Raw genomic sequence first — 17046 nt, forward strand, 5'->3', positions numbered from 1 at the left:
ATTGGGGGGCATCTCCATTATAGAACCCTGGCGACAGGACCCACGACTACAGCTTTCTACGAAAGCTGACTGGCCTGTCACCACGGTGGCCTCCATGACCTCCCTCTCGGTGCAAGAATCTTCCAAATCACTGGAAACTACAAAAGACTGTACATGTCGTTTCAGCAAGGAGTTCCGGGAATGTCAAAGTGATGTGCTGGGAAGCTCTGAAGTGCTGGGCATCTCAGGGGGCACCAGTGTCTCATCTGTATCATATATCTGACACAAAGTGGCACCAGGTGCAACGCAGGAGTCTTTGCCAGCATGGGCCTGACACAGTGGTCATTTACCTGTCCAGCACCCACATTGTTTAAATAGCAACTGTAGTTGTGCCCATCTGAGCATCCGTGGGCATGTCAGTCTTAATTTGAGGTGTAGTTAGATGCATTGTTGCCACATTGCTATCTTGAGGCAGCAGAAAGCGATTATGAGATTGACGAAAAAAATCTGGCCTGAAGTCAGTGACGCAGCATTTCACTGTTATTTTAAGGGCACGTTATCAAGATGGTAACATACGCGTGCATAGCGTCAGGTCCGTAAAAGGCGAGGAGGATAGAAAACCCCAGTGGAAACAAGACACTAGACAAGACGGGGAGTGTATGATTTGGGACCAGACCAGGGAGTCGGGGCACTAGACTGGACCAGGTACGAAGGTGTGCAGGACCAAAGACAAACCACTGACAAGATGGGGATAACACCAAACCAACCACAAGGACTAGGGCTCTGATGAACCAGACAGGGGACAATGGACACGGGCAGAATCAGGGGACTAGGAAGGACAAAGGCAGGGTGAGAATCTAGAGGGGAAACAGAAAGGACAGACAGAACACCAGACACCAGAACAGAGTTGACCAAAAGGGAACAAGCACAGAGGAGTGGACCAATGCCTTGGGGCACAAAACCAGACCGGGAAACACGGAGAACAGACAAGGGGAATCCCCCAGGGGGATAACAAGCCCTGGGGCTGGAACTTGGCGAGACACTAGGACACTGAGAGTGGTTGGAGAGCACCCAGAACCCTGGAGAGCTGGCCGACAGGGGAGCAGTAGTCACAGTTGGCCTAGGCAGGATGGACTGCCAGGATGAGTGGCATGGGACAGCCAGGCCTCCTGATGGCATGAGTGGGTTTTGTGACCCCTTAGCAGCTCTGCTGGAAAATGGACAGTCCTTCTGACCTTCTTTGGATTTGCCGAAAGTCTGGAGCCCAGGAAGCTGGCGGCCCCAGGATCTCCCTGCCATCGAGGACGACGGACAGGAACGGGGACCAGAGGCAACAGGCCCAGGGAAATGCCCAGAGGATCTCACTCAAGATCATTGTATTGTGTTTAGAGGCAGGCCATTTGCATAACCAATCGGCAATGAAATTGTTTCAAATCCCCCCGCAAGTACTGAAGTACCCCAGCTGCTTTAGCACTTTTGGTACTGGAACTTTTGGCACTGGTACTCAATACTCAATTGGAAGTCAATGGAAAAGTATTATACCGTACCAAAAGTATGGTAGCTGGTGCAGTGGAAAAGCACCCTTAGAGAAGGCCTATACCAATTACATGTCCACAAGACAACAAGAAATTTTAGCAAACAAATGAGTTTATCTTGCCTGATGGCTGACTCACGTTCTGAATGATTAAACTCTTGACAGCAAACTGCCAGGCTGTTCATTGTTGCCAGTCTGCCCCTCTTGGGTGGGTTTAAAAATGCATCATATTCTATAACAATACACTATTAACTCAAAGGTGATGGAAATATGTTGACATCTATGAGCTTAGTGAGGCAGAAAATGCCTCACTTAGGCTTCTTTTACCAACCTATGGGTTGTGCTCTTTTACACAATACTTTGTCAGACAATTTTTTGAACAGCGGCACTCTTTTGGGTTCACATAGAAATGGTCATTATGATTATACATTGTCAATAAAATATTTTGAATGAATGTCGTGTTTTTTTCTGTGTAGCAGATTCCCTACATAGTTCAAGACCTGCCTATATAAATATAAACTATGTTCTGTCTCCTTTTATATAACTACTATGGGTTATTCTCCTATTTGGTTTCATTGACCTGCAGCAGATAGGTGTAATCCTTCTACAATACACAATACAGCAATAAAAATGAGTGTTGTGTGGCTCTGCAGGGTAGGACTCGTGCCAGTGATGAAAAGGTCGGCAGATTGGGCCGGCAAGCAAGGCCCTTAACCCATAATTCTCCAGGGACATTCTCAGTAACGTTGCTTTGGGTAAAAGCATCTGATAAAAATATGGAAACTGAGTCAAATATATGTCTTTTTCCACTTATCATGAGCAAGGTTACAGGAGAGGTAGAGCTTAAAATCAAATATAATTTAAAAATACAAACATCTACATTTTATTCTATACTTTGTAGAAAAGATTGGACATATATCACAAGAAGTACCCTGATTGGAAATTAACTTTAAGTTTTTGATCAATTTAATGCATTTTAATGAAAGTATCTTTTTCATCTTTCCTTTCAGATCTTTCGCCGTGCTGACAAAAATGGTAAGTTCTGTTTGTTTAGTAGTGCTGTAGTTCTCGAGACCGGTCTTGACTACAACACTATTGTTTAGGAACTTTTTGCCAAAAGTGATGACCTGGGAGATTGAGGGCCCATCTATTCACCCCAGCCAGGTGTAACAATTAAAGAATGCATGTGACAATTAAAGAATCTTCAATCTTGAACTTAACACCTTCTCTAAATTCACAATGCTGTATCTCCGCTCACTCTAATCACCCTCTTTGTGTGTATTTGTTAAGTATTTTTGTGTTTGAATGTGTATGTATAAACAAATCTGAATATACTCAACCTTGGTAGTAAAAGATGAAATCATAGAATGTCTCTAACTGAGCAGTCAACTATACCTGAGTTACCTAAGTTGTTTGCCAAAATTATAGACTAGTGTCAAAGTAATTACAGATTGAACCCTGCTTAATAATTGGGAAAAATAGAGTCCTCAGTAGGTTCAGTTAGCCTAGACACAATGTAAGTAGATAGAATCTTTAATGTTGACTGAGTCATAGCATTTCTTTGAAGAAGAATAATACGGTCTCCTCTTGTGTTACCTCTGGTAACCTGACTTCTTGTTCTGTTGAATACAGTATATATTCTTTTTAAGTGTTTTTGTAGCTCGGGAATAAGACATACTGCAAATATTTTGATAGTCCTTTATTGGTCTCCTGATTATTAAGACACAAGAGGTGAAAGCAAAAGTATTATTTATTTGCATTTGTAAAAAATGAAGAAACATGTTACTCGGTTACATTTAAATATTGTCATAGAATGATCTAGTCACATTATGAAAGAACATATATATGTGCTTATAATAGAATGAAAGTGTCATAAAAGCTTTAAGATGCTCAGACCCATTAATCTGTGTCTGGGTCTTCTGTCTTCACAGCTCTCTTCCTTAAACATCCATCTTTAAACCTGTCATTTCACGACTGTTGTACACATCACTATGTGTACTGTAGCTCCTCTGGTGTCCTACAAATGATTAGACCCACACACACAAACATAAAGCCTTACAGAGAGTTGGTGTAGGCACAGTGTATACTAAGAATACTGTAAACTTAAAGGTAGATTAAATTTGTATATGTGAGACACTTTGGGGTAGATGTGTTGGGAAGGGTACTTTATGAAATAAATAAAATAGAATGGACCTAAACCAAAATGTGAACCCTTCACAGCTACATGTCTAGAAATCTTCAAATGCAAGCATGCCGTTTTGCGGCCAGACACTTACATCTGCTCAAAAAAGAAATCAACTGTACAGGAAGTGTGAATTATCGAGCCAGCAGGTTTAGCTGATTTCTATGAGATTTAAAGGATTCCAGGAGTTCTTTAAATCACTGGATATCTGAAATTAAGTTTTCAGAGTTATTTGTAAAAGATTTTTATGGGGCAAATGTAAAGTAGGTTAGACCATGAGGTAAAATGCATTACTGCACTGTATAGACAGTGACATGAATGAGAGACCAATAGATAACAAAGGAGTCTAATGCAAATGTGGTTGCTTGCTCCTGTAACTTGAACCTTCTTCACCTGGATGAGTCTCTATCTGCCCTCATGCATGGGGATGGTATTATTTTATAGTCACAGAGACTTCACTCTCTGTTGCAGGTCCCCCGGAGCGACTGAAATCATAATTTGAACAGGAGGTGTTCCAGCTGTGTTCTAAATGTGACATGTTAAAATCACTTTACAGGTCATGTTTGTGAGCAAACTAACATTACTTAATTCATTTATTTAACAGAGACTGTTCTTCAAAGGGAAATACAGTACGCGTGAGGAAGGCTTGTTATCAGAGGGGAAGGTTAGAGAGAGAAGGCGGAGCAGGTGGGATTAAGGGTCTTGCCTGAGGGCCCAACAGTGAAATCACTCTGCTAGCCAAAGGATTTTAACCGGCAACCTTCCAATCACAAGCACAGAGTTCTAATTTGCAGAGTCACACGCTGCATAGAAAGTCCATTTTCATGTTTGTGGGAGGTCTCAGCTCTTGTGCCTCACCTCAAATAAATGTCCATGGAACCAATATTGGCCAATAATCACAATACTTATCAGCGGCTGTTGCTGACCAACATTTTTTGTGAACTCTAGAATAAGTCCCCCCCCACCACCCCCCAGTAATTTGAGGCCTAATCATATATTTGTCTTTCTTATAAATATTATAGTAAATATTAAAATATTCATTACACTGTAGTCCTAAACATTTCCCATTGATTGCTAATCTCAATTAAATGTATCCCAAATCTGTCTGTATCCCGAGCCTTCAACTCTGAAACAATTAGCCTGGTGAGCTGATGCTGTTTTTTAAACAGTTTTCAACAGGTGCACCTTTTCCTAAAATCCAGTTATTACAGTAATACAAGTAAGTTTCCCTTGCTCACTATGCTGTTGCTTTTTGCTACATGGAGACACATGCCTTTGTCGCACAAACTATCAGTCCTCACATTTCCCAAAAGACTTAATTGCATGACACCATGCCCATACCAACCATTGCGGACACCAAGGTCAAGTCCTCAGTATTTATTCTGCAACTCCAATAACCACGATCCATTACGGGGCACCCCTAGGACGGGATAACGCTTTTGACCTCAGTATTTCAAAAATGGCTCTGCATGACACGTTGTTTTAGTACAATAAAAAAAATCGGAAATGAGCATTCTTACATGGGATTAGTTACACTCAGTCCTCCTACAATGTAACTAATGCATTCCTGAAAAACCTCACATTCACTAAAATTGCAAACTAAGATACACATATCCAATGGAAAAAATAGGGTTAGAGGAATGCAGCTTCAGATCTTAACTACTTATGCCAAATGAAATTAATTACATATACTGTAATAAAAACAGTGATACCAGTGGCCAAAAATGTAATTATTTGCATTTTAAATAACATATATTATTATATATTAATAAATTATATCACAAGCATCTCCTATGGGTCTTATGAGTCTCACGAGAATTGACTAGTAACTGCTCCAACCGAACGGGCTGAACTTGCTGACTTGTCGATTGCCGAGAGTCAGGGGCAGCGAAGGCCAAAATGACGCTTCATGAACCATTTGCTGCATTTTCTGAACCCAATAGTTAACCCTTTTGGTTTACTTTGGGGCATGCTTTGAGCACTTTTTTGAACAAAGACCACCATGTAATGGGAACAGAAAATACAGAAAGTGGTTCATGAAGCATTTTTTTGGCCATCATTAGTAGGGAGTAGTGATCCACAGTCACCATGCGGCCGGTCATGCACACAGCACAAAATACAATGGATTACAGTATGCGAAGGCATGCTGAAGACAACATGGCTACAGACAGTCTACGAAAAGAAAATGTGAGTGATTAAAAAAATGTTGCTGTGTTTTTGTATAATAATTTGTCAAATATTTTTAGATTTCTAGAAGAGAACTGGTTTAAAGGAACAATTTGTTCACAATTCGGGCATCACTATCATTCTCTTGAATAGCTGTTTTTGTGTGCAAATTGTGTTTCTCGCTATGACCATATTGTATTGTAGTTCACGTAGTGCTTCTATCTCTAACTGATAATCACACAAATCCAAATGCAATCTGCGCTGTATTTGACTTGCTACAATATATTGGTACAGATATATCAATTGCGTTAGAACAGATGTGCAGTGCAATATACGTTCCACGGCCTGTTATGAGAAACCCGGATTTCGAGTATATCAGTGTCTTTACCACAAACTAACAAGGAATATTGGTGAACAAGTGAATTCAACTTGCCTGATGGTTGAAGTCATGTTCTGAGTGGTTAAATGCCTCACAAGAACTCACATGAGTGTGCACATTTGGGAAGATCAGGTGAAGCACTGCTTCACTGAGTGGCTTTAAAAATGTCATAGTCCATAACTATCTACTAAATAGAGGATGATGAGAAATACATTTAAGTCTGTTAGCTTTGTGAAAATAGGTTTGATTCACTGATGTTCCTTTTCTCAACTTAAGGGTGGTAATGTTTTGCACAATAATGATATTGTAAAAAAAAAATCACATTTTTATAAATTTTATAAAACAAAAAGGAGCTGAAAATATACCCAGAATAAACTAGAGCCAAATTCAACTTGTTATCATCACCCCTATCATCTGCTCCTGTTTTTTTTTGAGCTGTTAAGAATTGCAATTCAAATCTTCAAAGAGAATATATAATTGCCTGAATTCCTCCTTTAAGGGGTTACATAACATCATATTTCTGTATGTACCTGTTTCGTATTCTTCAATGTCTCCTCTTCGCGTTTCCAGTGATTTTTTTCACTAATCCTTCGGCAAGTTATTCCACGGTTCATCAGAGAATATTGCTTGTAGCCTGTTTTACAAAGGTAGATATATGCAGCTGAGAGTTTTGCTAAAACAATTAACAAAAAATATCTTCTACACTGGATTCTCGACTGTTTTTCCTTGGAACTGATGTAACACAAGCATCACTGTTTTAAACACTAGATTTTCTGGCAATTGAGTCCTTTTGGCCTGCAATGGGAAAACAGTTTTTTAACACATGGAAAACCCTCTCTTTTTTCATTTAAAAATTGATTAATGATATAATAAGCATTACGAAAAAGTATACCACAAAGTGTCTTCACCTAAAAGCTCAAAAATAATATCCCCAAATGTTTACGCAGGGCATAGACTTTTTCTTGATTGGATTATTTGTTCTGTTTGTTCTTTTATTTACATGTTCATCGCCTTCAATATGATTCTAGAAGCGGGGTGTTTGTTAGGTTCTTTTCCATTGATTAGCTACCCAATGACGCTCAAACAGCAGCAGAAACCATGATGATGTGTGGCCAGCAGAATATTTATGGAGTGGCAGGAGGAAGTTATCAAGGTATCAAAGAATCATTTTGCCAATTAAGTGTTCCATGATGAAAAACAAAATGATTATATCGTAATAAACGGATAACTTTTATTGAATACATGCTAAGGATTTAGTAGATCAAAAATTTTCTAGGGGATGAGTGGGGGGATTCAGCTGTAGCATTTTCTTGACTGATGATGTGTAGCCGTGGGTGTTGTGTTGAGGTTTTGTTTTGCATTTTGAGGGTGGGGAGTCTGACAATGTTCTGGAACACTAAATCACATCAGCTTGTTTGAAAACATTGCACCCCCACAGAAGTGATATGCTAATGTGGAGAAGATGGTTTTACTTTGTTTCACACAGGCATCTAGCAGCAGGGTAACTGTATTCCCCAGATGGGGGATGCATATGGTTCTGGGACCAGTCTGCACCGCAGACATTTTCTCATTAGCGCAATAATTCACAATGTATTTGACAGATCAGGATTTGCAGACACATTATCTGGTTGACAGACAAATATTGAACCAATATTGAAGCAGTGCTGTATAGTGATAGCAAAGAAAAGGGTAGTTTGAGGTACTTGATCCCATTAGCATGATCATTCAAGATGCATTTGACAGATCTTTTTCAAACTTTGCATAGGTATTTTATGAGTGAATAATGAGTGATTGCCCCCAAAACTGAAAATGGAAGGGTGACTGCAGATAACATTTGACACTGTTAATGCGGTAAGTCAAAAAGTATTCGAAGGATCTTATTACTACTTCACAAGAACAATATATAGATGAAGATTTACACCTACAAGTACTTTACATATGTTTTTCAAACCTTGTAGACACATTGTGTTGGGGAACACCTAGAAGTAATCATATTTTGTGACAAATCATGCCAAAATTAAAGCAGTGCAGCATAGTGATAGCAAAGAGGAGGACAACCTCAAACATTTCATTCTGTTAGCACAATAACTCAAAAAGTATTTGACAGATCTTTTGCAACCTTTACAGACAGGCTGAAAATCTGAAGATCTGGACCTGATCGAATTTTTTAGACAAATTACACCAAAATTGAGACAGCACTACATATTTATAGAAAAGAGAAGGGCAGCCTCAAATTCTTTCTTATCAGCACAATAACTCGGATCTTTTTCAAGCTTTGTAGAGGCTTTGCATTATAAGACAAATCACACCAAAATTAAAGCAGTTCTGCGCAGTGGCAGCAAAAGGGGAGGGTGACTGTAAAAGACGCTTGACCTTATGAAGAGGATAATTGTTTGATCTTATTACTCTATTTACTTTATTTGATAGACCTATTATCACTTCACAAAACAATATATGGAAGAAAATAGCTATAGCTGAAATTCTGCGCCTGCTATTCTTGACACAAATTGCCCCAAAATTGAAGCAGCAGCACTAGGCGGCAGCTGAGATAGGAAAGAGAGGCTGCAGAAACCACAAAGGAAATCTAAACGTATTACGTGGATCTTTTTCAAGCTTCCCAGGAACATTGTACATGTTAATGGGATGAGAGGGATGAGATGATTTTCTGAATATTCGAAAATTCTAAAATAAAGTGTATATATTCAGCAAACTTTATACTCAGCAAATTTTATCATGGTGGAATTAAATCTTGTTATTTAGCCCTAGTCCTAGTTATTGGTGGCTGAACATGTGCAGATCTGGTGAACCTAATTATATTGAGACAAACAAAGTTTGGCTTTTTTTGTAGTGGTGGGGAGTGTGTAGGGTAAGCTTTGGTGGTATTACAGTAATGTTGTTCATACTATATACTGCGGTATTTTCCTTCAGCAAAATTTATCGGCAAGATTTCAGAAAACTGAAACAACATTGCTTTTGAAGACAGAGTTAGAATGCCATATACTGCGGTATAATGTATGGATGGTATGATAATATGACAAAATGTACATGGTTCATGGATGTTATTTTTTTGTCAGTTTCCAAGCCATTTGTTTGCAAACATCTCAACTAGACTGGCATTAGAATAAATATACCATTTTATTTACAAATAAATACAAAATTTATTTACAAAGTTAAAAATGTTAATGTAACATTTGGGGATCTGGTTAATTCAAATTTTATGTACGCCCAATGTTTTTTGCCAGATAACTGGAACTTGTGTGTGCTCAGTGAAAAACAATCTAGGTAGCAGTGACAGAAGAAAATCAGGATATGGTTTGTACGTGTCTGTATGTCTATGACTATTTGCACGGACATCCCGGTGAATACCATGGTTGTCCAGGGAGTACATTGTTGTCGTTCCGGCAACGTCTTTTCTGGTTATGATGCTGTTTTGTGAGTCTAACAGAAATGGGGGAGGTGTAGTTATTAGAATGCAAAACCCAATTCACAGGAATAATTTGTAGCCCCTTTGTTTGTTGCACCCAACAATGTCAAGTGAATGTGAAAAAAGACCCATGCAATTGTCTTTTCTGGGCCATAGGAGATTCTGGGGTTTACGCATGTCATACTCTAGCTTAGCAGGGCCATCACAGAGCAGCAGCCAGAATGTGCGAGAATCTCTGACCCTGTCAAGTAACTCTGATCTAAATCCAACTAATCCACAGTAAGTCTGTTGAAGAAAAGCCCAAGAGACCCCTGTCCCTGTACCACTGTGCTCCCAGTTTCACACAAAGTTGTAACTATTCTAGCTGGATCAGTTTCATGATTTTTTTGTATTCGTTTTGCCTGTGGGCAATGATATTTTGCAATAGGACTTTTCTTCAGGTTTTAGTTTTGTCATTGCCCAGGCGTGTTGGATTGCTCAGCACTGCCATTGTGTGGCTTAGTCACATCCCTCCAAGTTTGTCATCACGGTCAAATCGACTGTGCAGCAAAGTATTGCTTCATGCCCTTGGCAAACAACTAAGAAGCAGCTACATAAGACTGAGATTCAAGCAAAGTGGAGCTAAGGAGCTATGCTCAAACTCTGTATTGAAAACAAGCACGGAAAAAACACTATTGGTTCTCGGTGAATAACTGAGCAAATGCCAGCCTTTCCAGTTAGCACTGTTGTCTTATAGCCTGGCTCCATGTGTGTGTACCCTCACAGACCCAAAGACATGCTAAGGTGAATTGGTGTGTGCGTGTGCCCTGTTCTGGGTTCACCCAGTTTCGGGTTCTTCCCTGCCTTGTGCCCATAGCTTCCAAGGTACGTTCTGGACCCCTTGTGGCCCTGAATAGGACAGGTGGCTACTGAAAATGGATGAGTGGGTGGATCTTGGCTCTCATTTCTTATAGCTGTGATTATATTAGAATGCATTCAGAAACAATGGGGAAATGCCATATGCAAAATATGAGGTGGTGGAAGCCATTTTGGTTGTGAACAGATCAGTAAAGAATGGACCTCTTATGGTTCCGCCTGGCCATGAGGGGTGTGATGATGATTCTTATGTCATGTTTTTAGCAGTGATGTTCAACAATATTCAATATTCAATTCCATCAGTGTGGCAATATATTTTCATATAGCTAATCTTGTCTCCAGTGAGTGAGAAGCATTAGAATGGCCATCGCTGCCTTTTCTACATACTCTGTCTATCTCTTTTCAGATGATGGGAAACTCTCCTTTGAGGAGTTCAAGAAGTACTTTGCAGATGGCATCCTGAGTACAGAGGAGATGCAGGAGCTCTTCTACTCCATAGACCGACACCAGTCTAAGTGAATGTCCGCAACGCCTCACTCACACTCCGCTGGCACCTTGACCCATTTTTTCTTATCTCGTCCCACGCTTTCTTGCACCTCCCAAGACACCCCATCTCCCTGACTCTCCATCTACGCATCACCACTCTTCCCACTCTTCATCTTCTCCTTCCCTCCCTTGATGCTTTTTCCAGGCCTATACTCACTGGTGGAGAGCATATCATGGTTATTCCACATCAGTATATATAGTACTAACATTTCATCAGGTTGCCATAAAAGCCTTTTATATTCCAGTTAATGGGAGAAGAATATATATAATACAATACAGACGTTTCCCAGGTTATGATGGTCCGTGTTACATTATTTCAACTTTACAGTGGATATGATTATTCGATAAATTACATGAGATATTCAATACCTTATTATAAAAAAGGATTTGTGTTAATAATTTGGCCCAAATGTAGGCTAATGTAAATGTTCTAAGCATGTTTAAGATAGCTAGGCTAAGCTATGATGTTTGTTAGGTTAGGTATACATATTAAAATGCATTTTCCCCTTACAATATTTTCACCTTAGAATAGGTCTATCAGAGTGTATGCCCATCGTAACCCAGGGAGTGTATACTGTATGAGCAGACACAAAAACGTTCATTAATTGCTGTGAGTTTTCACTGACACACAAATACTACAACACTGGCCTGCAAATTCAGTCTAATAGGACAGAACCCCCTACCTTTAGGTGTTCCTCAGACTCGGTGTATGAGACAAGCTTGTCTTTAGATTAAATCTGTGAGGGTGACAGCACCATAAGTCCTGAAAGAGTGGACTGAGAATGCTGGCTATTTAAAGACAGGTCCTCAGCAGGCGAATGGCTGGCCAGCCAAGTCTGACAGGGGAGAAGATGAAGCCTTTGGCTGCATCCTGCTAAGAGGGGCCTTAGGAGCATAAATTAGCTCATGGCAAGTGGGCATGTGACACAGTAAAATCAATGGGCCCTTCAGGTGATACAGTGAGATGCTGACAAGGGAGCAGTACATGTCACCCCCATGTCATTGCTGATCCCAGGACCTTCAGGTGAAGCTCTACAGTAAAGGCCTGTGGTTGTATACCATTAGCATATGAAAAAAAAGCAAAATAACAATAGTCAGAACAGGACTATGTACTCCTCCTTTAAAATTATATAAGGTTTCCAAATATGTAAATAGTTGTTTCCTTTGACTGACAGCATTTTTAAAAAGTTCAAATTGTGCTGACTTCTAACCCACTTGAAAGTGCATTTTAAAATGGGTTAGAATTCAATTTCTGTAACAGTCACAGGTTCATTTGATAGGCCATTAAATGAGCAAATCAGATTCTTATGAATATAGATTTGCAACTGAAAAAATGAGCTCATTTAGGTACTTCAGCTGCAAACAGAACTATGTGATAAATGCAGTACTAAAGTCTGAGAACTATTACAAAAAGACTTTCTCGTACTTTAATCCGAAAAGGGTTACAATTTACCCATGTTCTCTGCGATCTAAACCCATGACCTTTGCATTGTTAGCATAGTGCTGAGCAGGAGCTCACACTAAAGTTTCTTAGTAATTTCTTACTCCCCATGTAGCATTTTCCTTTTTTCCAGGAAGGGGAACAAAGATGTATGCAGAGGGGTATCTACCAAGCTTTACTCCTATAAGATAAGGACAGCACTGTAAACAGCATAGCCTTATGCAACACAAGCTCTGCTGCAGAAGAGCATCCTGCAGTCTGACTGTGCCTCACCGGATGCCCTGCCTTCTCATTAGTGACAAGAACTGAGGGAGTTCAGTAATACGGGCCAGCAGCATGGCTGGGAGAAAAGGAACCACAGGAGAGCCGGGGGGGGGGGGGGGCTGTTTGTTTGTTTGCATGCCAAACAGCTGTAACCTAAATCATTCTCATTTTAATCATTTTAGATGTCAGACAGAACATCAGTAACAGACAACCTTTTATCGGTTAAAGAACGGTACTTAAACCTCCTCCTCGCCTCACATCTTATTTTGCCCATCTTCTGACTAGCAGAAAGGAGATATAAAGCAGGGTTGATACTAATTCACTGTCCCGATATACATATATCATATAACATTTGTATCAGTGGTGTACCTTTCTTTGAAAATGCATTTGTCTCTGGTTACAATGGTAACATTTTTTTTCCTGATTCCCTCTTGCAGTTAACATTTGCACAAGTGATGTGTAGCCAAACAGTCTAATTTCAGCATTACTACTTCCATGTAGCAGCTGAATGTGGTTGTGATGTGCAGATGATAAACTGAGGTTCACACTAGTAAACAATGTTTTTCTTGTAAGTAGGTTTTTATCTTGACTCTGTGAAATGTCAACCTGGGTCTCTCACTCACACAGTTATTACATCAGCTTGTTCAGTGTCCTCAGACTGCTTTGAATACAATTAATCATCTCTTTCTTTTCCAGCAATTTGGATACAGAAAAGCTTTCAGGTGAGTCTACGTCTAGCTTTAAAATGCAGTACAGAATGTGCAGGAAAGGAGGAACAGCCGCAGGAATGCTAGACATGTCCAGTATATCAGTTAAATAAATGTATTGGTATTGGCCAATATTCATTAAAAATCCAGATGGTGTTGTTAGATATGTCAGTTTTGGCCGATGTTGCCGGCTGATATTTAAATTTTATCTATGTTAAAAGTTAACAATATCAGAGGTAAAGGCAAAACTGATATAATACTGGAGATGATTGCACTGGGTGATCATCCAATTTCCAAAGTGAAGGGCAAGAACATTCGCCACTCAGAAGTAGGGTTGCCACTTTCAATCTGAAGAAATAAGGGACACCAATCCCCGTCACGCCCGTTTACAGTCAAAAACTAGGTAGCAGTGACATTTGATCTCAAGAAAATCACATTGAGGTCTCTATTACCTTGTTTTCACCAACATGGAGCCGTTGCTGGTGCTAGTGCCAGTGATGGGCTGGTTCTCACATAGTGCCTTTTGAGAACCTGCCTGCATTTCCACCAGTTTGAAAAAAAAATGGAACGGAAAAGTGAGAGTAAAGTATAGGTTCATATGAATTACGTTTTTTGGATTTAATTTGATATGTTTTGGGTTTTAAGTTTGTATAAGCTGCCGAACTGCAAAAATTAACCTTTACAACAAAAAAAAAAAATGTAACATTCTGCTAATAAACTGGCAAGTTGTTTCACTGCTGCCACCAGTGATATTTTACAAAACTAAATTGCTTATGGATTGAATTTTCCAGTTATGCGGATGATTTGGACTCGGTAGCCTGTTCCTTTTTCGCTGATGTTACGGTTCCAAATTCTGAGATCAGCTTTTCTGTAGTGCCGAGTTGGAGCTACTTTTTCTGGCCTAGAGCCAGTTTTTTTGCTGTGGAAACGCATAGAACCAGTTCCGAATTGGGAAAAATCCTTGCCCTGCATTGGTGGAAACAAGGAATATGTGTCCATATGTCATTACATAGTAGTTACTTAATTATACCAATAGTGTGTGTGTTGCAGTTCTTACTAATGTCTCTTAATCTTCTGGGGAATTCTGGGCATGGTTGCAAGCTAGATGTGTCACATGACTCACTCAGACTTTCTGCTTTTGTCAGATTATTTTTCCCAACACCTGGGCGAATACCTGAATGTCCTGTCAGCTTTAGAGAAGCTGAATGTTGCAATTCTGAAGGCAATGGACAAAACTAAGGAGGTACGTGCATCACCCTGGTTATATTCATATTGTAGCGCTGGGGAAGATCCAATGGGCAACACGGCATGTTGGACCAGTGCCAGATGCAAATGATGTAAATAGCTCCCTGTATTTGTAATGTATTGTGGTGCCATTGTTACTGTTTGTGATGTCATGCGTAGCGTTAATGTTAATTGTTATAAATAGCGGTGTGGGTGTGCTCACTGTTTGTGGTTTGGGTTGTCAGGGCGACCAGCATGGTGGGCAGTGTGACTGCGTGGTGAGTGGCAGATGAGAAATTAACGCCTCCCTGTATCATTGCCTGCCTTATTGTTATTAAAGCCACACACTGTGTACAGCACCCATGCTGCAATATTAATAATCAGATTGACTTAATGCATAAACTGTTGTAAGAGTGCTTTGCAATAAGACACGCATTTCTACTAGGGCTCGTGATATTGGAAAATAATTAACGTTGCGATATTTGATTTTTTTTTGTGATAAATTTTGCAATATTTATAAAACAAATAAGTTGTTGAGTTGAAAATTTGCCAAAAAATAAACTGTATCCAACTAGAACTTATTTTTCATAACCATGACCACAGTTTGCACCTGCTTTTACAGACTTGGGAGTTTTTCATCCCTGTCCTCCGTTGTCTTCTAGCTTTCATTCGTTCTTTATGTCTTTCCTTTTTTACTGTTTCATGTATTATTCTATGATGTAGTAATGTATGACCACTCAGCCACGTCATGCACTTTGGGGACAGACAGGTAGGTAGATATTTGGAAATTCGGAATTCCACACAGAGGAAGACAAGTGTATTTTGGTGACCAGTTCTTCTTGCTTTTCTCCTTTTTTCATTTTTTGTCAAATTTCTCACAAACGTGCCACATTGTCCAACAGCAAGAACGAAAATGATGGCTTGGACAGTGCATCCCTCTGTGTTAAACTGTAGCACATGAACTTTATTACATGCACTGTAATGCAGGTAACTATTGTCTATCTCACACCATGCCGTAATCCTCCACAATAAGATCCTGTCTCTCTATCCATTATTGTAGCCAGGGCACATATGCACTTTGACTTGTCGCTTTGCACATAATTTTATTTGAGGTTCGTTTGTGTATAGCCTAGCTTATGTCTTCATATGACACCTGCATACAGTGAAATTACTTGTACACCTATTACTTGGCAGAAAATAAAGATTCTAATTCTGATTAGATAAACTTGAAAAGGAACAATGATTAAAATCGCAAAGCTTGTAAGTTTATATTTCCTGTAATAGCAAAAATATTTTAGTGAAATTTCTACAGAAACAGATTCCATGAGGTAATGGTTTTGTTTTTCCTTTGTGACATTTTTTTTTTTAGATTAACGTTTAAAAAAAAATCAAAAATAAAACACAAAAAGGATTAAGGCCCATTCTCCTGCAGCCCAACAGTAACTTGGTCTGACAGGCCTCATCACATCTGAGGGCCCTCAGGATAGCCTTGACACCTACGGACCATGGCAGTAACCTTGCAAAGAGAGAGGCTGCACAGCGGCTCTGCCTTGTCTTGAACCTGCACTGGGACATTGAGCATATACCATTAGGGCATGTCACTGCTATAAACCTTTAGTCGAGTTCAAAGTTTGCTAATTAGTTTGATATTAACTCTAGTTAGCCATTAAGGGTGTAATCTCACCTCATAACCTGACATTTATGTAGCCATCAAGAATACACATATTAGTAGCAGCAGAAGTCTCAATAAAATGTCTAGAGAGAAATTCAAGTCACAGGCAGCCACTAAAAACATTGTGGAAGGTGGCCATTTTCTAGCTTCAGCACTCTTGTGAGGAGACATGTTTTGATGAAGGTCTTGCACTCTGTTTTTAAACCTGCTTCAGAATTTTCAGCGATTTGCTGTAGATTTTCTGCTTCAGCATTTTGTTCCAGTTATTGTTACTGTGGTACAAAGGTTATTGTTGCTGTTGTATACTGGAATGACTGGTTCTCACCGGTTCTCAAACTTTTTGTATCAAAGCACCCCCTGAGTCTAGAAAAACATGTTTGGGGCACCTATACAAGTTAGGATATTGTTTTAATTCCATGCATTCTGAAACTGTGTCAATAACTGCAAATGTTTATTACTATAAACATAATGTTATTTGGTTATACTGCCAAACAGACATATTTTAAGATATTAGGCTTCAACAAAATAAAACAACTGTTGCAAATCAGTTCCTTTCCCCTCCACGTCAGGTTCCCCGTGAGAACCGCATGATTTTCGCTGTGAATTCTGGGATTCTGTGTAGCGTCATGACTGAAGCTCTTGTGCCATTTACCACCTGGAAGGAATACTGTTG

At 39.6% G+C, this 17046-nt stretch overlaps 1 protein-coding gene across 2 annotated transcripts in view; it reads left to right on the plus strand.

Annotated features, from left to right (window-relative positions):
• The window catches only part of necab3 (N-terminal EF-hand calcium binding protein 3), a 48847-nt gene that overhangs the window by 14564 nt on the left and 17237 nt on the right, over nt 1-17046 (plus strand). Inside the window, exons 2-6 of one of the 2 annotated variants that reach the window (XM_023808822.2) lie at nt 2524-2548; nt 10926-11034; nt 13467-13492; nt 14623-14720; nt 14947-14979. In XM_023808822.2, the coding sequence (XP_023664590.1) occupies nt 2524-2548; nt 10926-11034; nt 13467-13492; nt 14623-14720; nt 14947-14979 (291 nt within the window). The remainder of the gene's footprint in view (nt 1-2523; nt 2549-10925; nt 11035-13466; nt 13493-14622; nt 14721-14946; nt 14980-17046) is intronic. The other variant, XM_023808823.2, reaches the window with a different exon arrangement.

The sequence above is a fragment of the Paramormyrops kingsleyae genome, chromosome 6 (genome assembly GCF_048594095.1).
Source record: "Paramormyrops kingsleyae isolate MSU_618 chromosome 6, PKINGS_0.4, whole genome shotgun sequence".
NCBI classification, from domain to species: domain Eukaryota; kingdom Metazoa; phylum Chordata; class Actinopteri; order Osteoglossiformes; family Mormyridae; genus Paramormyrops; species Paramormyrops kingsleyae.